The sequence below is a fragment of the Anser anser genome, assembly GCF_964211835.1.
Source record: "Anser anser genome assembly, chromosome: 10".
Taxonomy (NCBI): domain Eukaryota; kingdom Metazoa; phylum Chordata; class Aves; order Anseriformes; family Anatidae; genus Anser; species Anser anser.
In genome coordinates, this window is record NC_139730.1 from 20,103,630 (window position 1) to 20,126,907 (window position 23,278).

The 23,278-nt window shown below is 37.4% G+C and overlaps 1 protein-coding gene across 8 annotated transcripts in view; it reads left to right on the forward strand.

Annotated features, from left to right (window-relative positions):
• MYO5A (myosin VA) overlaps positions 1–23,278 on the forward strand; it is a 103,956-nt gene that overhangs the window by 75,653 nt on the left and 5,025 nt on the right. Inside the window, exons 24-40 of one of the 8 annotated variants that reach the window (XM_083850025.1) lie at positions 322–470; positions 1,218–1,331; positions 3,037–3,183; positions 3,971–4,024; positions 4,686–4,913; positions 7,659–7,759; positions 8,313–8,393; positions 10,316–10,514; positions 12,134–12,208; positions 14,209–14,302; positions 15,863–16,009; positions 16,391–16,545; positions 18,757–18,846; positions 19,576–19,726; positions 20,563–20,845; positions 21,673–21,847; positions 23,187–23,267. In XM_083850025.1, the coding sequence (XP_083706151.1) occupies positions 322–470; positions 1,218–1,331; positions 3,037–3,183; positions 3,971–4,024; positions 4,686–4,913; positions 7,659–7,759; positions 8,313–8,393; positions 10,316–10,514; positions 12,134–12,208; positions 14,209–14,302; positions 15,863–16,009; positions 16,391–16,545; positions 18,757–18,846; positions 19,576–19,726; positions 20,563–20,845; positions 21,673–21,847; positions 23,187–23,267 (2,324 nt within the window). The remainder of the gene's footprint in view (positions 1–321; positions 471–1,217; positions 1,332–3,036; positions 3,184–3,970; positions 4,025–4,685; positions 4,914–7,658; positions 7,760–8,312; positions 8,394–10,315; positions 10,515–12,133; positions 12,209–14,208; positions 14,303–15,862; positions 16,010–16,390; positions 16,546–18,756; positions 18,847–19,575; positions 19,727–20,562; positions 20,846–21,672; positions 21,848–23,186; positions 23,268–23,278) is intronic. The other 7 variants (XM_083850026.1, XM_083850027.1, XM_083850029.1 and 4 more) reach the window with 7 other exon arrangements.

Genomic DNA, 23,278 nt, shown 5'->3' on the forward strand with positions numbered 1-23,278 from the left:
CATTTGGCTGATCTGCCAAATTACTATTAATGAGGTATGCAAAGTATACTTTATACTCCTTATTAGTTTAATGGTTTCATTTCTTTGTTTTAAGAACTCATATGCGCCCATTCTGTGCTTACCACAATAATTCTTTAGTCCTTCATGTATTTGGCTTGATCAGTGCCTGCGGAAGCACTAATACCACCAACCAGTTTCACATAGTGGAATGCATTCAGCATGTGTTCTGCTGCAGACACGTGTCCTGTACCTACAGGATGGATGCACTGCATGGTAGGTAGAACTGGAGTTCTCACTTTGGATTCCTGTTCTCCGTGGCAGAGGCAATGGAAAAGAAGCTAGTGGAGGAAACGAAACAGCTGGAGCTAGATCTGAATGATGAAAGGTTACGGTATCAGAACCTGCTAAATGAGTTCAGCCGCTTAGAGGAGCGGTATGATGATCTCAAGGATGAAATGAACTTAATGGCGGTAAGTGGCTAAATATCTGAGAAATCAAAAGCTGTTTACAAATGTATGTAGGCAGAATTGAGTGGTATAATTTAGTAACTGATTCTGCTCTCAGCTGTGTGGTTGTTACCTGTATCTGAAAACAGAATTTGTTCTTTTAGACATTGATCAATTAGTTTAGCTCAGCTGAAGCAAACACATTTAGAATTTTTGGTTGATTATTTTTTATTTTTCAGTCTTGTGGAAGAAGCCTAATTTTCTGTTGTGACTTTGCTAATGGTAATGCACATGCCATCTGCCCTTACTTTGCCCTGAAGTTATTCACATGTGTTAGGGTTATTTGTGCAACATTCAGCCAGTATTAAATTTTAGGTAGTTCCAGAAATATGATATGTGTCAGGAGGAAAAAATATTCCTCACTGCAAGTCTGGAAATTTAGAGAATTGCTGCCTGTGCTTTTCTACCCTGCTTGCATGTTTCCTATAAAGTGAGCCTTTCTTTCCCAAGAAGTGCTGTATTGCTGCTTGATTCTGCTTTCTGCAGGAATACTTGCTAGTATAGGATCTGACCTGTCTCCATAAATTTGATTGTGAACTACGTCTCATAGGCTTTAGGTGGCACAAGAGACCAGAATCAAAAACTTTTTCTTATAAATTGTGATAACTCTGGAATAACACTGAATATATTACAAGCTAACTTGTAAGTTATGAAGAAACAGTCACAGGCAAAGGCATATAGCAGTATTGATTTGTTTCATTTGCACTCCAGAGCATCCCCAAGCCTGGACACAAAAGAACGGATTCAACTCACAGTAGCAATGAATCTGAATATACTTTTAGCTCTGAGATCACAGAAGCAGAAGACTTACCACTGAGGATGGAGGTAATGTTTAAAAAAAAATAGAAACAACAACAACAAAACAAACAAAAACCACAGCTTTTCATTGATCACTGGCTGAGCTCACTCGGAGAATGTACTTTCCCTTGGCATATGCAGTAATACAAATCCCAGATTAATTTAAAATATTCGGAAATATGAGTCTCTTTAATGGGTAATAATCATGAATAAGTGCCGTGCAACTCCAAGCCATTCTCAGTATGTTCCAAGATAACTCCCTGTTTTGTCCCTTCTCAGTCCCACAGGAGTGAGACTGTTAACACAGCAATGAGCTGTCAAGTTTGTGGCCTGACTATGCTTGGCAGTTGGCAGGTGCAAAACTTTTCCTGTGCCTACTAGAGATTTTCTTAACTGAGCAATCCCACAACTCACTCCATTTGCCCTCTGTCTAGGTTAGTTATCTCCACAATTGGTTTTACAGGCTGTTGTTACTGTTTCTGAAAGCTTCCACAGAAAGTGATTTTCTACCAGGGGTGCAAATACCATGACAAATTCATGCTGACACTATTCTGAGCAGAGGCTTTCAGAGTTTGCCCTCCCACTTATTTCACTTTGCAGAATTGTTTCAGAAAGTTGCTCCTATCTTTATGGACAGTTAGGAAAAAGGCAGTGCAACTTCATGTGATTGGATCTCACATACGAGCCAAACGTAATCTTTTCCTTTGGCTAATGGACTTAATTAATTGTTGTTCTAGAGCCAGTTTTGTTTTTTTGAATGTAAATTAAAAAAAAAAAAAGGTAACACAGGAATGTAAATAAATGCAGCACTGGGAAGATTAAGTCTGTATTCATTTAACCCCTTAAAATTTCAAACTCCAGTATGATTCTAGATTAATAATACAGATTAATGACACAAAACCATACCAAAAAGCTGTTGGTGTAGTTTATGAGTCTTCCCCTCGACAGGAAGATGAAGTGGAAATGACTGTGCTTGCTTAACTGCTACAGTCATTATTATTAATTTTCTAGTTGCCTTTCTGGGCTTCAAAATTTTATGGTGCACTTCATAGAGAGTGCTTTAATCTTCTTGCTACATAAAGTACAAAATGGCTGACGAACAATTTCTGATGCGCCTACAGATTACAAATGCTGGTCCTTGCCCAGAAAATAGCGAGAAAGCTAGTGTACTAGTCCCAGAACAGGCCCTTTAATTAGCATAATAAAAGGAAAAAGGCATAAAATATATCTTCTAGAACCTTTTTGTGTCACATCCTACTAAATTACCCTGGTTAATCAAGGATCTAAATCTATACTCGCAGAGAGAGTTCTCTGTATCTGAAGAATTTACTGGAGTTATAATTTAAAATGTGGAAAAAAAGGAAAAGTGCCTGCTTACGTTTGCTTTCCAAGTGAGTCTAACCACAGACTTTTTTTTCTCCTTCCCCCCTCCAAACAAGTAAGAATAAAAGGTATGCTTAATTGTAGACCTTCTGTCTGCTAGGTTGTCTCTAGTGCTTTCTTTTGCTAGGCTTTAGGCTTATATATGTTTTATGCTAGTAGATCCTTCTTCTGAAATAGCGTTCTGACAGCTGATGAAACGTTTTAGATGCCAGTAGTGAACTATCAAAATCAAGTAACATTTCTATGTGCCTTTCTTTTCCCCAGTCTGTTTCCCTTCTTTACTCACAGTAGTGCTTCCTTTTGCTGTGGAAGTGGAATACTTCTTGACTTTGTTCTGTTCTTTCTAAAGCAGGAACCAAGTGAGAAAAAGGCACCATTGGACATGTCTCTGTTCCTCAAGCTGCAGAAACGGGTTACAGAGCTGGAGCAAGAAAAGCAATCCCTGCAAGATGAACTGGACAGAAAGGAAGAACAGGCTCTTCGTGCTAAAGCAAAGGTGGACTTCTTCTAGCTGATCAAATGCTGACTCCAGAGTATCCCTTCTTGTGAAATATCAGCTGTGTAACTGCTGACTGGCTTTAACTAAATCTGTATCTTCCCCTAGTACTTGCTTTATTTTCCACGAGTTTTATGCTAGGTACTGATGATTTACTTTTTGAAGGTCCCTGAGATCCTATGATGGAAGTTAGCAGGAAACAAAAGCACGTGGGACTTTTTTTTTTAATAAAAAAGTCTGGTTTTATTAAGGAATAGCATTATAGCACTCTTCTTAAACACTGGAGAGAATAAATAATTGTTAATTTTAGGCAGATAAAGAAGTGCTTGCAGCAGAGTAAGAAGTGGTTCAATCAGGATGCAGGACCAAAATACTGGGGTTAGACAAGCTTGCTTAGAAGATTTTATTTGAAGTTCTCGTCTGATTTGGCCTCTAACTATTTGTGAAAATATTAAACCAATTTTGGTGGTTGTTTCTTGTTACTCTCCAACTAGTGGATATCTTGAGCATCCTGGCACTCATCCTGCTCTGTTTTATTACCAGTGACAGTATCATGATTTGTACATGATTTTATTTACGTTAACCAATTATGTGTCATAAATCCATAAGTAAGTGAGACAATGCCAGTATTCAACCGAAAGTACTCAGGAGTACCAGAAGGAGTATTTTCCAGTTTTGTAGGAAAATAATTTCAGCTCCCTTTCCTTTTTCTGCCTCAACTATATTAATGAACAGAAAGGATTGTTTGTCTGTTTGTTTTCTCACTCTTGTCTATGTTATATCACAGGAGGAGGAAAGGCCTCCAATAAGAGGTGCGGAGTTGGAGTATGAGTCACTCAAGGTAAATATAAAAAGGAGTTTTCTGTTACTTTCTAGTGAAAATATTGCCAGCAATTCTATTTGCTGGCATAGCATATTGCGTCAGCACCCCTGTTTCAGCATATTAGCTGGAAAAACTGGAACGAAAATTTCTCAGCAAGTGTTTTATTGTATGGTTGCCCTTTTTGAGGTATAGGATGTGTGGCTGGGGCTGCAGAACAAAAAGATCACCCTAAAGCAGGGGTATTTCTCTTTGAAATAGTTAGCTCAGCTTGCAAGTTAATTTGCGCAAAAGTAGTGATAAATGTGATTCCAAACACATTATTTAAATTTATGCATACCTTATATCACTAAAAATAAAAGTATTTCCTAATAACACTGAATGATGCAGAATCTTCTTAGCCTGCTGTCCACTGTTGGTTGGGAGCTTTGCTTTGTTGTTGCTGTTAAAGGAAGAATAGGGGAAAAATAGTAATTGTTTTTCCTTCAAATTTGTATGATTCACGTATATGAGTTCTGATTTTGCACTTCAGACAAAAGGTTACCCTATCAGTGAAATCCTCTCAGGCATGCTGTTCACAGTCATCAGGAGGCTGGGGATAGGGGAGAGATTGACTGGTGTGTTGCAGTTACTCAGTTTTTACCATGCTGCTGGGTGATGGGATTGTCCCTGTTTATTGCAGCGTCAAGAACTTGAATCTGAGAACAAAAAACTGAAGAATGAGTTGAACGAGCTGCAGAAAGCCCTCACAGAAACGCGATCTCCAGAGGTAACTGCTCCTGGTGCCCCAGCATATAGAGTCCTCCTGGATCAGCTAACTTCAGTGAGTGAAGAACTTGAAGTACGCAAGGAAGAAGTCCTCATTCTGAGGTCTCAGCTGGTCAGCCAGAAAGAGGCTATTCAACCCAAGGTAAATAGTAGTCAGCAAATGCATGCTGTAGTAAAGCTACATTGCATAACTGACGTACTTAATTTAGTTTAACAGCATGCTTGAAAAGGTAGAAAAAAATGATCTACATTTCAAAGCCTTTCTAAGTATAATCCATTGATCCATTATTAGTGCTCAAATTGCAGCAGTCCAAATTGGGAGACTCTATTAATAAACCAGCCTTGGGTTATCTACCAGCAGTCATGTAAAGATCATACCAGGCTGGCAGGTACTGATGGTCTGACCAGGATCTCCTCAGACTCTTTTAACAATGCAGAAATCTCATTTGGAGCAGCATCATATCTCTAGTGAGTTATGTAGCCTGATTGGAAAATTTACTTCAGTTTGCAGGAATTCTTTTCAATTCATAGCTCAGCAAGAAGTGCAAGGAACAATTTTTGCTAAATCTAAGCAGGATCATAAATGATTACACAAATAACAATAAAATTGTGTAAAGATAACCTATGAAGGTGTATGAATTCGGTATTATTATGCTTGATATGTGTAATGTGATTGAGAAGAGTAGATTAGAACCCCTGAAATGTGTATCTTTTAAAAAATAATGAGGTGATACTTAGAAAAGTAATAGCTTTGAAAATAAGTTGTTCAGCCTAAAAAGTTATCAGGTAAATTATTAACTAGTTATTTCTATTGAACTGAGTTATGAACTGGTGTTTCATGATGGCAGCAAGGAATTAACAGATACGTCCTCTCTTTCCTTTGTTACTGCAGAAATATGTTTATATATGTCCTAAATCAATTGAAAGTCTGTGATGCATGAAGGTGTACTTATCTTGTTTTAAATGCTTAATTATGAAGAAAGCAAAACTAATTTTCTATAATATTGGGAACCTTATAAATTAATCCTTGAATAGTAAATCCTTCAATAATTTATTCTTAACAATGGTGGGACCCAAGTGTTGTTTTTACAGCAGTTGTGAGCATGAGGGAGATCTGAAGGTGACCAGTGGGATGGCTAAAAGCCAGTTTGCAGATACCTTCTGTTTGTTAGGTTGGACAGTTGCAGCAGACAGAATTTTTAAATGATTTGTTTCTCTTCTTTCTTGCCTTCCAATTTGATTGCCAGGAGGATAAGGTACATGTTTTATTTCTACAGTTATTAACCAGAACTATTAAATGCTATAAAACCCACAAACAGACAGAACACAAATACTTGAACTGTCATTTCCCTGCTTCTCATAAGTAACCTAAATGTATTTGGAGTTGTTCTTGTACTTTATTTTGCCATTATTGCAGAATCTTTCTCATTATCCCTCTCCTGTGTCCGCATCTTCCCCCTCTGCACAAGGGAATAAGTTACTTCAAAATGAGCAGATTTAACAATTGAACCATTGATTTCTGTTAACCTGAACATGAAAGGGACGATTCATGAAGCTGTCTGATCAGCTCAATCAATGTATCTTGCTGAGTTTGTTTGAAGAGTATGTACAGCACTGTGATTTAGGAGTCAGATCTCTGTTGCAAAATCTATAAATTTCACCAAAACAGTCCATGACAGGAAGAATTACCTTACTTTACAGTGCTTTTTATCCAAATAATGTGTTTGCGAGATACACACGTTCAGGACTCAAGTTGTGATCTGAAGATACTAGGCAGGAATTGCTGAATGTTTGATTAGAAAATTTAGTACATAGAGTATTTAGGAATATGAGGAACTGAACTGACTTTAAATAAAGGCTGTTAAGTATTACAACTACAGCATGTAGGGTATTCTTGAGGATGTAGGAGTAGTTAGCATTTCTTTCCATCAGCACAAAAGTAATAAATAAGCACAGCTTGCTAAGGCTAGATAGATTGGCAGGTGAGATGCAGTAGTTTTAATGTGTGATAAAATAATTGTAGAAAAATGACAAAAATCTCATTATGATGTTGGGAATAATTCTTTGAGGATATTAAATGTTTTAGAGGTTTTCATACTAGATAACATGAATTGTATTAGGCATAGAGACCTACGCTCCAAAACTTATGTCCACAAAGTTGTTATTGTGAATACTTTCCAAAATTTTACACAGGAAAATAGCATTTAATTGTTTTGAAGTCAAAAGAAAAGTCAAAATTACATCTCTTACGTTCATTGGAGTCCTCTGGTTTCACTGTAATTATATTCAGAGCAATGACTCAGATTAGACTGGCCTAGTTGACTGTAAACATTTGTTGTGTATTTCAAATTTTAATGAAGGAAGAAGCAAAAGTTCCATGGTAAACATTCAAAACTGAAACAAAAATAGTATTGTGATGATATCTAACTTAAAAAATCTCCAGCCCTTGTAAAATTATTTCCTGCTTTGTCAGAGCACTGAAAATATGTGAAGTGAGGACCTTGTTATGAGATTCAAAAATAACATGTTGCGAAATTATGCTTCTTGAATTTCAGTATTAGTGGATATTCCTTGTAATATGAAATTAAATGCAAATTCATGATTTCATGAAATTTGTTTGTTCCTTTTATATGACAAACAAATGAAAAGAGGTTAACACACTTACTGCTTACTAGATAGACTGATATTTTAGCATGCTGCTTGATTCATTTTAAAAGATATACCAAATAGGTATTGAAATTATAGACCAAACTCCTGCTCCCCAAATACACATGATGGTGTTACTCAAGGAGTAGGGTTCCACATCAGTAAAGTAACAAAACCATGGATTCAAAGAAAAATTACATTGTTAAATTTACCCTGGAAATCATCGTCATTCTTCTTCCAGGATACTATGACAGATTCTACTATCCTCCTGGAAGATGTACAGAAGATGAAAGACAAAGGAGAAATAGCACAGGCATATATTGGATTGAAGGAAACAAACAGGTAAAAGTTCTCTTTATTTAATTTACAATCATTTGGGGATGTGCTTTGACACACTTAGTATATCATGTTCAGTAAGCTGCATTCACATAAGTCTAGACTCTTAGAGAACACTTGTAGTTGTGCTTATAATTTGATTTGTTTAGTAAAACTGCTGTATGCAGTACTTGAAAGGCTTAAGAAACAATGGGGACGTGCAAAATCAAGCTTTGTGGATATGCATTTTCTTAGCATTTAATTGGCTACGTAGTTCAAACTGGGTGCCATTCCCCATGCTGTTTTTTTACCTTTTGTCCAGTAGTTGTCACAGCAGACTGTCATAATACATGTATTGTAACAGCATGAAATGCTGTAACCAGTTTGGCTAACACCAAGAACTGAATTTCGTCATTTAGAAGAAATACCTATAAACAAGAGAAGTATGTTGCTAATTTGTTTTAGAACATGGTTTCTTTCTCTTTTCTAGTAACTGTAATTTAGAGTGTAATGTCCTTAACATGTCATTTCATCACCATCATGTATCTCTCTTGTATTTTTTAAACACTTTTCTTGGAAGGCAATCTCCCCAGGACTATCATATGCTGAATGAGGACGGAGAACTTTGGCTGGTTTATGAAGGGTTAAAACAAGCCAACAGGTTACCAGACTTCTCAGAATGTTTTTTCTTCAATTGCATCTTCTTTTCTAGCTAACTGTGCCCCTTGCTTTAGCTACAGCATTTCTTATGCTTAGAAAAAATATATATTCATTAGAAGAAAATCATCATACATTGTGCAAATTAGTTTTCTCAAACATAGTCCCCAACTTCTTCTACTTTTCAAGTTACGTTCCTTAAGAAGTTAAGATGGTGGCAACAACTAATAGGTAATTCATAAGAATAATTGCACAAAAATGGACTGTAAAATACCAAAAGATCCACAACTGGAAGAGATTTTTAACCGTGTATTATTTGTCTGCCTTTATGTTGGATATCAAAATTAATGTCCTGTACAGTTTGTCAGCCTAAAGAAGTGCAATTGTTTCCATAATTGTAAAACTACTGTTGGAAGAGCTTCAGCATACTCTTTCCTTCCAAATGTTTGTCTTACTCCCCTTGCTCCAACTCAAGTTCAGTAAATTTAATGTTCTTCTCCCACATCTCTCTCTGCAAGATTCAAAATGTAACACACATGAAAGCCAACAAAGAGAGAAGTTATCTCTAGTTCATCCTGGTGCTGTTCAGACCTCAGTACAATCACTGCAGCCGCTGCAAAGTCCACGTGCTGGTCAGGTCACTGGTGGGATTCACCTGGTTAGGGAGTTCAGTTCTGGCTGTGTGCGTGGCTGGGCCCCCTGTTCCTAAATGTGTCCCAGACTTCCTGAGTGGTCCGTAGTTGTGTGCTGGCACCTAATTCAACAGATTTGCAGTGCTAATTTTCTTAAATATACACATTTGGTAGCAGTAACTACAAAAGGAGCTATTTTGCAATGAATGCTACTAACTGAAGTCTTTCCTTTCCTTGTGCTTACAAATTCTGAACCTAACACTGTTGTGTCAGTCTGCAAAGGTCTAACTTAGAGCAAGCGTTCTGCAGAGTGTAACGTGAGAGTGATCACTCTGTATGTCTTCTTTCTTGTGCTGGCACTGTAGAGACAACAAGCTTTATAGTAAATGGCAGAGCAATGCAAGTAAATGACTACTTGCCCTCGCGTGCTTTATCAGTCTGGTTACTAATAAATGTGCCTGCCTTATGCATATTTAAACCCTGAAAGATTGTCTAATTGGACACTAGAAGCCTGTAGTAGTGTCACTTCCTGTGTGTGTATATTTATGAAATAATGAGTCAGAGCACTTGGACAGTGCCTTGCAAACAGGAGCTAAATCCACACAGTGCTGCTTTGAAGGAGGCTCTTACGTGTTATTCTCATTTCACATAAGAAGAATTTGAGACGTGATTTGCCCAAGGGGAAAGAGTGAGTCAGTAGCAAGGGTAAAGTAGAGATCCTGTATCTCAGTCCTGAGTTTGGTTCTGTCGTTAACCATGCCTGTATAAATGACAACCCTCTTCAAAATGTTTATTTTAGCGTAAAAGTAAAAACTATTATTTTACTGTAATCTAATGGTTTCTGACTGAACTCTGACAGAAAAAAGATTTTCCTTTGTTAATGTCACAGGGACCTAGCTTAAGAGAATACACTGTCTTCATCTTACACAGTTTATATGATTTGATTAGAGGTAAAACCTCTCTAACCTCATTAAAAACAGAGGCAGTCTGTGAAGATGTAGTAATGTTTTTCTTACCACACATTCTCCATGGTAGCATACGTGCAGTATGTGTTCAGTCACAAAGGAAATGCAAAGCATAGTCACCATTAGTTTCTCTCCACTTTTTGATCATACGAACATAATTTAATTAGAAGGCATATTGAAGGGTTTAAAGAGTACTCTGCCTTTTTCATTTTCCTTTGCAAGCCATGGCTAATTGTTCCTGAGCAGCAGCTAAAGCTTTAGACTCCCTCTGAGAATTTGGAATGTGACTTTCTGAGTGTGTTCTTGCAATTGTCGCTCAACTTCCTTAGGCTGCTGGAGTCTCAGCTTCAGTCACAGAAGAAGAGCCACGAGAACGAACTGGAATCACTGCGAGGAGAGATCCAAAGTCTGAAAGAAGAAAACAATCGCCAGCAGCAGCTCTTGGCGCAGAATCTTCAGCTGCCCCCAGAGGCCCGGATTGAAGCCAGCTTGCAGCATGAGATCACCCGGCTGACAAACGAAAACTTGGTAAGGGCAGTGATGCTGCTGGAGCAGGCACTGGGACTCGCAGACTTGTCTGTGCCTGTAAATTCTCATCAGTTTTCAGATGGCAACCTTCCGTAAAAAATTGCTTGAACTGCAGTTAATTTTTTTTTTTAGGTAAGCTAATGGGAGAGAGAGACTAATGACTGCTGATGAACTCATTATTTCGGGGAATTTGTTAGTTTGTGGTGTGGAAAAAGCTCATGGATCCCAGCGTAACAGTACTGGTTTCAACTGATGAGTTTAATCATCCCTAAAGAGAATGATTGATATCCATGGAACTCATAAAAAAATATTATTGGCAAGCAGTGGTGTTTATTCTGAAATACATTAGTTTATTTTGTTGAAAAACACAGATGTATTTTTTTAATTCTTCCGTGTAGCTTTTCTTCCCATTACCCTCCCTGCCTGAAGCTACACAGATTATGCACTGTGTTAGGAGTTCCAGCTATTCAATATGTTTTATAGAAACAAATAGTTCCAGAAAAAGAAACTTGGTTAGAAGTCACTTGGCTGATTGGTGTTCCTTGTTGACTGCACAGTATTTTCGTATGAAAGAAAGGTCAGGTGAAACTCCTTTCCAGGTGAAGGCATATGTTCATCGTGTACAGGCTAGTTCATTTCTGGGGAAATTTTCCAAAGAGACCTATGTTGAAATATCATTGGCTTACCGCTGTTTATTAGCCTGGAATTTCTCTGTATAGTTTCTTCTTTGTAGTAGAATGAACCACACTACTTCAGGGAGAAAATTCCTAGCTCTGAGTGTCATTTCTTCCTCTAATCAAGCCACAGTGCAGTCTTTCCTGCTTACGTATGTTAGAAAAGTTTTAATTGTAGGGCTGTTGTCTCAGTACCAAATGTTTTGAGGACAGCAACAGATAATTCATCTAATAGATCTTGGAAAATTGGTTGAAAGTATATTGTAAAATTGTCTCTCATTGGAAAAGGTAAATGGTGATTGTTTCCATCTTGGACAGCTCCCTTGTGCTGCTTAGTCATGTATTATGAGTTTTAACCTTTTTTTCCACCAAGAGAACTACTCATCACATTCTGAGTTCCCAAGACAAAAGTCATGTAATTACATCTCAGAGGAGTTCTCTTTAGTTTCAAATACAGTGGATGTAATTTTACTTGTTAGATGTAGACTCATTCATTACTATTTCACTTCAGATATTTGAGTAGTGCAAGGTTCCAAGTTGGGAATATACTTCTTTTCCTCTCCTAGCTGTAAAGTAGGAGGTTTTTTTTTTTTTATTTTTGTTTGCAGGTTTTCCAGATGTGATATTAGAATTGCAGTATTCACTGCACTCCCATCTTTATTACCAGAAGAAACCGTCCTTTTCAGCTTCTGGCAAAGGTTACATTCCAGATTTTCATGGTATTATTACAGGCCATTTTTAAAAGATCTGACTGTTCTGCAACTCATCTACATTAACTTCTATCTGGGAGAGGCTGGAGTCAGTACCACACCTAAGAACTCAACTACCTAAAAATTAGAGATCCTTGATCATGTTTAAATCTCATTTCATTTATTTATATAGTGCTTACTGAAGTATTAGCGTCTCAAAGGGAGGGAGAAAAACAATCCTCTGCCTATTTTACAGTTTTATGAGGAGTTGTATGCAGATGATCCCAAGAAGTATCAATCGTACCGGATTTCACTTTACAAACGGATGATTGTATGTAGATCACGTGAATCCTGTTTCTCTGTTGTCTCGTTCGCTATTTCTGGACCCCACTAATTGACAAGCAAGCTGCCTCCCTTCTTGCCTTTCAAAGGAGATTCCCTGCAGAGAGCTTCACGATGCCAATTACATCTCTCACTGCTTTTTTTGTTAGTCTTAGTGTCCTCTCTGTAATCTGTCTGCATCTTTTTGATGCATAGTGTTGTTACTAATATGTCTTGCATTGTCAGCAAAGCAGTTTCTTTTTTGAACACTATTTAATACTGCCTTTATGCCCTGAAAAAGAAGTATGTGATGCAAAAGATGCTTAATTTTAAGGTCCACTCTTCACTTTAAAACTTTGATACATTTAAAATCAGCTCAGCAAAATAGAGCCTGATCATACAGAGGTGAATGCTGCCTGCAAACGCGAATAGCCAAATCTTAGCTTGAATTTCTTCATAGATCTCCTTACAGTGCTGACATCTGATGCAAACAAATCTATCAGAATCAAAATGCTGAACTGTTTAATCAGGAAGATTACAATTAGTATTTTTCAAAAATGAAAAATCTTAAGGGTAAAAGGGGAAATAAAAATAGTTGATCTCCATAATAATTAAAGATAATGAGTAGAGAGAGCACAATACCTAAACTTGAAAGAGTATCATTTATGAGATTCCAGATCTCAGTGAGATGTGAAATGTTTAATTTGTTTAGAGGAACCAGGGAGAGAACTGCATTTCTCCTCACATATTTGTTGTTCAGGAATCACATCCCTTCACGCATATTTTCAAAAGTCTGTCAGAATTGTGTGTATTTTTTAATTTAATTAGAAATTGTTATATCTGACTATATTTGTGTTACTAGCAGGATTTCTGTTGTAAAATTTACCACTGCATTGAATACAAAGCACGGCCTTGAATCTTCTTTCAACAGGCCTATTATCTTTCTGCTTGTACTGCTTAGTATATTATATTCGGTTGTAAACTCTACTACATGACAGAGAGCAGTTTTGTGCCTAATTCTAAGTTGTTGCCACTGTTGCATTAATATTTTTCAATACTTTTAGAAAAAGCATAGTTTCTGTCATGATGCTTTTGATGCAAGGAGCTCATGGTTCCTTATTTTCTTAACAGAGCAAGCAAGTGCTTACAAAAGAGCATTTTCTTAAAGCTACTTTCAAACCCTTATCCTGCAATGACTTTCTGATTTTTTGAGCTTGAGGTTTTGCTTCCTTTATAAAGACTTTTTTTTTAATTTTATTATTTTTTTTAATTACAAGATTATTTTGTGAATGCACTAGCATAGGTCATATAAACATTCAAAGAAGGATTGCTGGGGAGTGTTCCTTGGAAAGAAAAATACTGCTTTATTGCAACAATAGGACTTTTAGGTGCTCGTTGTTGTTCAAGTACAGAATATAAAGAAGCTTCCTGTAGGACTCCAGTTTCAGTCTAAGGAAATGCGATGACAATAAGTAATAGGGAGATGGCAGAACATTGTAAGAAATGTTGTATATTTTGCTGTTTGATGATTTTGGTACTTTTGAATGCAAGGTATGTTTTTTTCTGCAGATGTCTCTTTCATATTGTTATAAAATGGATAGGTCTTAATAACAAGTCAGTACTCTAGGTATGAATAAATGACTCAGAAGTACAGGATAGCTATTTAATAATAAAGAAAATTATCTCAGTGAGGCATTTGGAAGAGCAGGGAGGGAGGAAGCATTAGGAAGATGTGTTTGCAGCACAGACGTTTGTCTCCTTCCTTAAGAACTGACCTAGTTTTGAGTGTTTGCAGAATAAACCTTAGAGCTTTGCCTTTGTCATGTTGCAGATAACTTAATAATATTTGCAATATTTGTCTTGTAGTGTACCAGCTTGCAAACCTCATCCAGAGGATGGCACCACTGTTCAGCTTTCCTACCACCTTGTAAACTCTAACAGCACTGATTTGTCTCTGTCACATTATGACATTTTCTCCTATCTTAATCTTTCTCTCATTCTAATTTACAGGATTTAATGGAGCAACTTGAAAAGCAAGACAAAACTGTTCGAAAGTTAAAGAAACAGTTGAAAGTATTTGCTAAGAAGATCGGTGAACTTGAAGGTACTTTTATATTTTGAGAGAAAGGAAAAGATTTTTTTGTGTGTGTGTGATCCAGTCGTCATTATATCCATCTGTCTTAGTGGGCAGGAAGACATGAAGTCTTTAGCAGCGTTAGCCTCTGTTAATTGATTACAAAAACAGGAGATCAACTCAGAGCTCCCTGTGTTCCTTTATAAAGCTGTAGAAGATTTGTCATAATTTGAAAGCAACGAGTAAGAGAAGGCTGATGCTTCTCTGAAGGCAGAAACCATTTGAACATAAAGGAGTGTTACCTGGTGCATTTGTGTACTCAAAGACAGTATCTGTTTTTGTCAAGATGAAAGCAATATTAAATATGAACCAGATAGAAATAATTTACACAGTTTTTCTTTGATTGTGAATTTTTCTATCACTGGAGCCAAGAATGCTGAGGTTGCTTTTTTCCACTTGAGGTTTCCTTTTTCAGAGGCTGGCCAGACTTGAATATGAGAGTGCTGAGATATGCACTAAGATAATTTTATTTTTTATGAACTTCAAAGAGAGTTGCCTTAGGATCTCAGGACTGCTGAGACTGAGAACTTACTATGTCTCTGCATAAGTGAAATCATTGTAATTGTTAAAAGGGGTTAATAATGTTAAAGAGTTAAAATATTAATTTGTTTTCAAATAACTCAGATCCTAACCTTACAGAAGCTTTTTATGGTCATCACTCTCCAGAAACAAACTCATTGGCTAATTAAGTGTTTTGTTGCATATTAAGATGGAAATTAGTGACTTTGTAGTCTTATCCACTCCACTGTTTGAAAAGAACAGGGCAGTCAGTGATACCAAGTTAAAGTTGAATAAACAGCTGTATATAGTCTTTGGTTACTGGTAGCTCCAGTTTGGATTTCTACATTCTGTATCCCATTTTACAGGTGTATACATTTAGTAGATTTACAGGATGCACAACAGTTTGCAGAGATTTAGCTCGGAGGGTTGTGAGAAGAGGATGTAGCTTTCATGGGATGAGATCAAGTTCTGCTTTTCAAAACCAAAGTTTTTTCTTTCACCTAACAGTCCTTACCTTGATCCACGAATTTTCTTGCTTTTGCTCTTCATATTCTTTACCAGCCTGCTGGAGTGTGTGTAGCATTGTTGTATGAATGCTTGGTTGCTGGTTGAGGTAAACCTACCACAATAGGTAACAAAGATTGGGCTTAAAAAATGCTGACATTTTGCAGAAGAATTAACAGTGACCCTTGCAGTGTTAATCTGGGATCAACTGATTGTAATCAACTAATATAAAATCACGCTTTTACATGATAAAATCCAGGGTATCAACCATTAGTGTATTAGTGGATGTCATTCATACACTTCCACTCTTCTTTAAAGGAAGAATGCTACCCAAATACACATTTATCAAGAATCGGTCTTCTTGTTTAATAGGAGTTTTGTTGCTAGGTGTTACCCTGAACCAAAGAAAAACATGGATTAGTTTTATATGATGGAATTCTTCATTAGAAATGTTAAACTTTCTTTTGACATGCATTAGTTTCACTAGAAAACATTATATTGTTTCTTTTCATTTTCCTTCTGAAGTGGGGCAGATGGAGAACATATCACCTGGACAAATCATTGACGAACCTATTCGTCCAGTCAACATTCCGCGGAAAGAAAAGGACTTTCAGGGGATGTTAGAATATAAGAAGGAAGATGAACAAAAACTGGTCAAAAATCTTATTTTAGGTAAGCATCTTTCCCATTTGAAGCCTCCCATGCTCACACATACTCTGAAAAATAAAGTGAACATAAGATGCGCAGCGTATTTTGGTTTCAACAGTGTTCAATCTATCTGAAATTTCTAAATGTCTATTGTAACCTAATCTTCCTTCCTGATTAACATAGTGTGTGTTATTGTGTCCACATATTTTTAGCAGGCATTTACATTCTGTTCTGATATTTTATCAAGAAAGTGGCTCATACATTCTTCTTAGTTTTGTTGTTAATTTTTCACTGGCCATATATAGATATATATGTACAATTAACCGGGGAAGTTGCAATTACAGTGTATAACAGTTCCCAGTGAATTTATGGATGACAAAATAATGTGTGTTTGTTTTTCCCAAGAGCTGAAACCACGTGGGGTAGCTGTCAACCTGATTCCAGGACTACCTGCATATATTTTGTTCATGTGTGTACGCCATGCAGATTACCTTAATGATGACCAAAAAGTGCGGTCCTTGTTGACTTCCACTATCAATGGCATCAAAAAAGTGTTGAAGGTTAGTCTGCTTGGTTTAGGAGAATGTTAATTGGGAATTTCCTTTTGATTTTATGTTAGAGGAGTGAGGAAGGGGCTTTCAGTGAATTGGCTCTGGATTTCTGATCAGTAAACTCTTCCCACTGAAGTTACAAAAACTTGTGTTAGCAAGCAACAAATTGCAGTGATAGTATTTTCTCCACGTAATACCACAGATGCTTTGAATCAATGAAAAAAGGACTACTTTATTATTATTTTGAATAGTTGTCCCCCTTGAAGCTATGCCTTTAAAGCTTTGGATGCAATCACTTGCATAGTGAGTCTTTGTAAGTCTTTTCCAGAACGCTTCATTAAAATGCTTCATTTGCAGTATTGGTTCACAGATTTCCTCATTTGCTTCATCTGCAGATTTTATTGATGATAATGCTACTGCCTGAAGTCTTTGCAATGAGTTGGCTAGAAGAGTGTAGGCCATGGGGTATGGTGAAGGCAATAATAAGAGATAAAGATGCTTTATGCTCTGTAGAGACTTTTTAGTTTTTAAATAAAACAGATGTGCTCAAAAAAACAAGCTACATGTTTTGAAAAAAATGTTCAGTAAATAGTCCAACAGGAGCTTAGATATTCAATAGAAATTCCTGAACAAACATAAGTGAATGAAGTGCATGCTATAGAGGTCTGAAATTTTTATTACTCAGACAGATTGTACAAGTATCTATGTTTAACTGTGATGAGGATTTGTTGTTTTGTTCTGTTTTCCATATCAGGCTCCCAAAATGGTTATGATGTAAGTGACATTGATCAAAACTGAATTGTTCTCAGCTCCTCCTGCTGGCCATGCATCATTCCTATCCTTTGTGTTGGGCTCTTCTCGCAAGTCATTGTGATGCAGAAAGGTTTTTTTGGGAATACAGAATCACAGAATGGCTAAGGTTGGAAGGGACCTCTGGTGATCATCTAGTCCAACTTCCCTGATAAAGCAGGGTCCCCTAGAGCACGTTACCCAAGATCCTGTGCAGACAGCTTTTGACTATCACCAGGGAAGGAGAGTGCTGGAGCAACTCTGGACAACCTGTTCAGAGTGCTTAGTCACCTTCACAGTAAAGAAGTTTTTCCTCATGTTCAGACAGAACATCATGTGTTTCATTTTGTGTCTGTTGCCTCTTGCCCTATTGCTGGGCACCACTGAGAAGAGTCTGGCCCCACTGCCTTGACATCCTCCCTTCAGATACGCATACCTTCAGATCAGATCCCTCCTGAGCCTTCTCTTCTCCAGGCTGAGCAGGCCCAGCTCCCTCAGCCTCAGCCTTTCCTCATACGAGAGATGTTCTAGTCTCTTAATCATTTTAGTAGCCCTTTGCTGGACTCGCTCCAGGAGCAAATGTCCCTCTTGTACTGGGGAGCCCAGAAGTGGACACAACGCTCCAAGTGAGCTCTCACCAGGGCTGAATAGAGGCCCTGATCACCTCCCTCACCCTGCTGGTAATGCTGTTACTAATGCACCCCAGGACACCATCAGCCTTCTTGGCTACAAGTGCACATGGCTGGCTCATGGTCAGCTTGCTGTCCACCAGGACCCCCAGGTCCTTCTCCACAGAGCTACTTCCCAGCAGGTCTGCTCCCAGCCTGTACCAATGTATGGGGTTATTCCTCCCCAGGTGCAGGACACTGCATTTGCCCTTGTTGAATTTCAAGGGGTTCCTCTGTGTCCATCTTTCCAGCCTGTCAAGATGCTTCTGAATGGCAGCACAGCACTATGGGGTTGTCAGCCACTCCTCCCAGTTTTGTATCATCACAAGACTTGCTGAGGAGGAACGCTATCCCTTCATCCAAATTATTGATGAAAACGTTAAACAATACTGGACACAGTATTAACCCCTGGGGGACACCACTAGCTACATGCCTCCAACTAGACTCTGCTACTGATTGCAACCCTCTGAGACATGCCATTCAGACAGCTCTCAATCCACCTCACTGTTCATTTGTCCAGCACACAGTTGCATTGCTCTGTGATTTCTACACAGAGCAGTTAAGAATGGTTTTGTAAAAACAGGGTGTTTTAATAGTACTTTGTCAAAAAACTTGCTTTTCTGATATGTCACTGAAATACAGTTTTACAAAACATCAGAATCTGAGTAGCTACAAGAAAATGGATTTTAAGTGTTTGTCTAACATTTTATTATTTTACTCCCCTTATCAGTCTTTGCTGAAACGTGTTTGTTTTTATCTTCAGAAAAGAGGTGATGACTTCGAAACGGTGTCATTCTGGCTATCCAACACCTGCCGATTTTTGCACTGTTTGAAACAATATAGTGGAGAAGAGGTAAGCAGTGCTCCTACTCTCTTTTCTTTTGCTCTACAGTACTCTTGTGAGCACTACACTTTGACAAAATCCTGAAATATCTCAAAATTTACTCAAAGCTTCTTAAAACAGCTACGCTTTCTGGAATGATGGTGATGATGTCATTGGAAAGCACTAGGAGATAAAATTTGATCCAGTTTCACTTTATTGCAGGCTAGGGCGCTACAGGTTAGATGGCATTGTACTCTTGAAGGTGCTAACGCAGATTAAGTAGAAGAATCTGTTTGCTACCATTATGATGTTTGGTAATGATTCACTAAAATTCCTATAAAAAGGCTATATTTATCTCTTTAACCATGGTATGGCAGGCCATTTTAAGTTTGGCGGCTATGATATATCATATTCCTTCTTCAAACCTAAATGGGATTTTGACTATAAATGGCCAGGTGAGAATGCCCATGTTGGAGTGGGAGGGAAGGATCTTACCAGCCAGAAGGCTGGCAGAGTTTGTTCCTCTGTCAGGTACTCAAAAGTTTCACATCAAGGAAGCAGACATTGCATAAGTCAGAACTGAAAATCAAATCCTAGTGTTAGGTAGAATGAAAATTTCCAAATTAGAATTTTTAGGGGCTGCGACTATTATTTTGAAAGTGTTATTTGTCAGTTGCATGAACATGTATAAGTACTGTCTTTGTGTGATTTTTTTATTATTCTATTGAAGCATTTATTTCTGTTATTTTATTAATTCAGGGGTTTATGAAGCATAATACACCTCGTCAGAATGAGCACTGCCTCACTAATTTTGACTTAGCTGAATATAGACAAGTACTGAGTGACTTGGCTATTCAGATCTACCAACAACTTGTCCGAGTGTTGGAAAACATTCTGCAACCAATGATTGGTAAGGCAAAGCTGAATTCTTTAAACTTCACACAGTAGTACCAAAAAGACAATTGTGGTGGTAGTAATACGCTGTATCTGATATTTCTTCATAAATGCTACAGTTTTATTAATAGTTCTTGTGGTATTCTGTTTATAAATGACAAGGACTACACTGAATAGCTTGGATTAGAGGAAAAACTAAACTGTGTCTGGTTCTTCTGGCACTAACAGAATAAATCAATTTGCATTATTGATGCTTGTCATAAATCATGTATTTACAAGAAGAACCACTACTAGGACTGTCTGACATCTGTGTATTGGGAAATATCCTTTGGAAAAATTGGACTTTAAATTACACGAGAACTCAAAATGAATACAGAGGAAAAAATGGCTGTCTGTCATGATAGACTATTAGCAATGAAAGAGCTAGCAGTGGTGAAGCTTGCATTCAAATAAGCTTGCATTTATTAAAAGTACATTTAATTTTTCCTGTCAGACAGTTCTCTCACAAATTTTCATTATGGCTTCTGATCATACCGTTTAGAAGAATGGAACATCTCTTGGTTTGCTGACACTGCTGCTTATATGATCATGTGGAGGAAAAAAGCATTTTCTTGAGCTACAGTTAGACCTTCCATTCAAACACACATGCTGGAATCTTTGTAAAACCCTGTAAGCTTAGATTTTGCAAAACATAGTAGGACACTAAGAAAATTGCTGGAAATCATGATAGTGTGGTTGGCAGAAAGCCCAGCATGCTCTTTCTGTGTAAATACTAAGTTTTGCTGTTTTGCACAGCATGCTTGCATGTAAGTAATTTGCTTTTGTTATCTTAACGCTGTCAATCAAATGCAGTTTCAGGAATGCTGGAGCATGAGACTATCCAAGGTGTCTCAGGGGTGAAACCAACAGGGCTGCGGAAGAGAACATCCAGCATTGCTGATGAAGGAACCTACACTTTGGACTCCATTATTCGGCAGCTGAATTCTTTCCATTCAGTGATGTGTCAGCATGGAATGGATCCAGAGCTCATCAAACAGGTCGTCAAGCAGATGTTCTACATCATCGGGGCTGTAACACTTAATAATCTTCTTCTGCGCAAGGACATGTGCTCATGGAGCAAAGGAATGCAGATAAGGTGGGAGAGCTTATGTCACACTGTTCTTGAATGTAGTGCTGAAAATCTTCGTGTGTTCTTGACACTGCTGAATACGTTTTGAGCGAATAGCAGATATGCTATGAGTATTTTTTTTCTTTCACATGCAAACAGTTGTGGATGCTGTTAAACTGATTTTGAGGGGTTCGGTTAAAACGAGCTTGGCTGATGTAGGCTAAACCCTACCTAGCTTTCAAGGAAACATGGTAGAAGCAAAACAAAAGTATTTTGTCGTGCAGTGGGAATCAGAACTGAAGGTGAAATGTTGATACTTGCTTTCTCAGTTTTTAGGCAGTAATGACAACTGTGCCTGCTGCATTCTTTGTATCTTAGTGGCTCAGTGGATACCTGTTGTGTTCATCTATACTGTAATTTTCTGCTTCCTGTTGTAAAGCCATCTTAGACTATTCCTACATTTGGCATCAGTTGCCCAGTGCATTCTACTGGCATGTGCCAGGAAATCGAGCGAAGGCATTCCACTCACTCAGGGAACCACGAAAAGCATCACTGTACATTTCTGACAAAATTTCATTTGCCTTTACTTGTCACATTTCTGTGATTAATAGGAACAAAAGCAGGGAAAGGTGGAAGTGAAAGTCTTTGGCCACAGTTTCTAACTGTTTTGAAACTCAAAATTTCCTGCCTCAATCAAAGGGAAATAGTGTGAAGACAAGATCATGGGAAATCATTGATGTGAAGGAAAAGCATATGAAGACAAAGAGCAAACACTATGAAAGAGAAATTGCTCATGCTTTCAATTTAACAGTAATTAAGCATTAATGTCTTGGTATTCTTAACTCTTTGTACAGATACAATGTGAGTCAACTTGAAGAATGGCTACGTGATAAAAATTTGATGAATAGCGGGGCTAAAGAAACACTGGAGCCCCTCATTCAGGCTGCACAGTTGTTGCAAGTAAAAAAGAAAACAGATGAAGATGCAGAAGCCATTTGTTCAATGTGCAACGCATTGACTACTGCCCAGGTAACCAAACTCTCATTGTCTTTTTGGCTGTCACATTTGAGCAGTTCCTTTGCTCTGTCAGTGTTTGCTAGGGCTGCCTGCATTGCTGTCACACATGTATCAAACTTCTCTGACTTTGTTTTGAGTTAGTACAACTAAAGAGATTAAATTGGAAGGGTTAAAAAAAAAGGACCAGATCTTCTTTTGAGGTCTGATGTTCAAGATAAGTTTTGACTAAATGAGAAGAAACTCAATACACCGTGCAGTTTGTTGTACTTACGAATAGTCTCTTAGTCTGCAAAAATCCTCAGAGAAAACTTTTCGCTGACATCTCTGTACTCCAGGCAACTTTGTCTAGGATACCAGGAAATTATCTTTCTACCATCTGAGTTAGCATCCAGTTAAGTTAATGGACAATTCAGACAGAGCTGTTGTCTCAGGGTCTGCAAACAAAATTGTTAAGTTTCTGTACCCATTAGCCTCAGAAAGGCTGAACCAAGTGTATATCAGTAACCAGCACAGCTGAAGAATTCTATTTATGAAAGCTCAGGTTTTTGTAAAGACAAGATGCACTTTTTTTTTAAACTGTGCTACACTTGCATAGAGTTTTTACAGAATAACTGGATCCAAGCATCTTTGGATGAACATTCCCATTAGGAAAAGGAACAAATTTCTCCATTTCTTTCACACTGGTGTCAGCACTTTTACATTGATACAGCTGTTTTGATTTATTAATTCACTAATTTAGTTCTGTAATGGAAGAACTTAGAATTCCACATGCTTCAGGTGTCTTATTTTTGTTGAAAAAGAATTTTGTTTGTTTTAAGTAGAAAAATGTAAAAAAAAAAAAAAGATTTTTTTTAAAGTTTTAGATGTTTAATCCATATTATTTAAAGTCCTTGTTTTTGCAGTTCTTTCTTCTAGTGGCTATAGTCCTGCTTTTAGAGAAATAGCTCACTCTTGAAAAACACTGAAGTCATAAGATTCTCTTGAGTGAAAGCTCCAGAAGGTCATAATTAGAGAGTCAAAACTAGGGAGAGAAATGCAACATGTTTCCAGGGTATGTAGGAACGCCATTAGCTATTTATAATCTGATTTTTCCATAGTTGGGTGTTTTCCACACAAATGTAAAAATTGGAGTTTCCACCTCCAGAGAACACATGTTCTGAAGGAGGCAGCCTTATAACATAGCATTAAGCAGATAATGAAATTCTGCGTGAATCAATAAAGAAAAAAAAAAAAGCTTGAAAAGAATTTTCCTTTTAAAATAGATAATTAAAAAAATATATACTAGTAACCATATATTTGTAACCCACAGATTTATTAGTTTCATTCTACTAAGAATTGTTGTTCTTCACAGATTGTAAAAGTACTGAATTTGTATACTCCAGTTAATGAATTTGAAGAGAGAGTCTTGGTATCATTTATCCGTACAATACAGGTATGGCTATA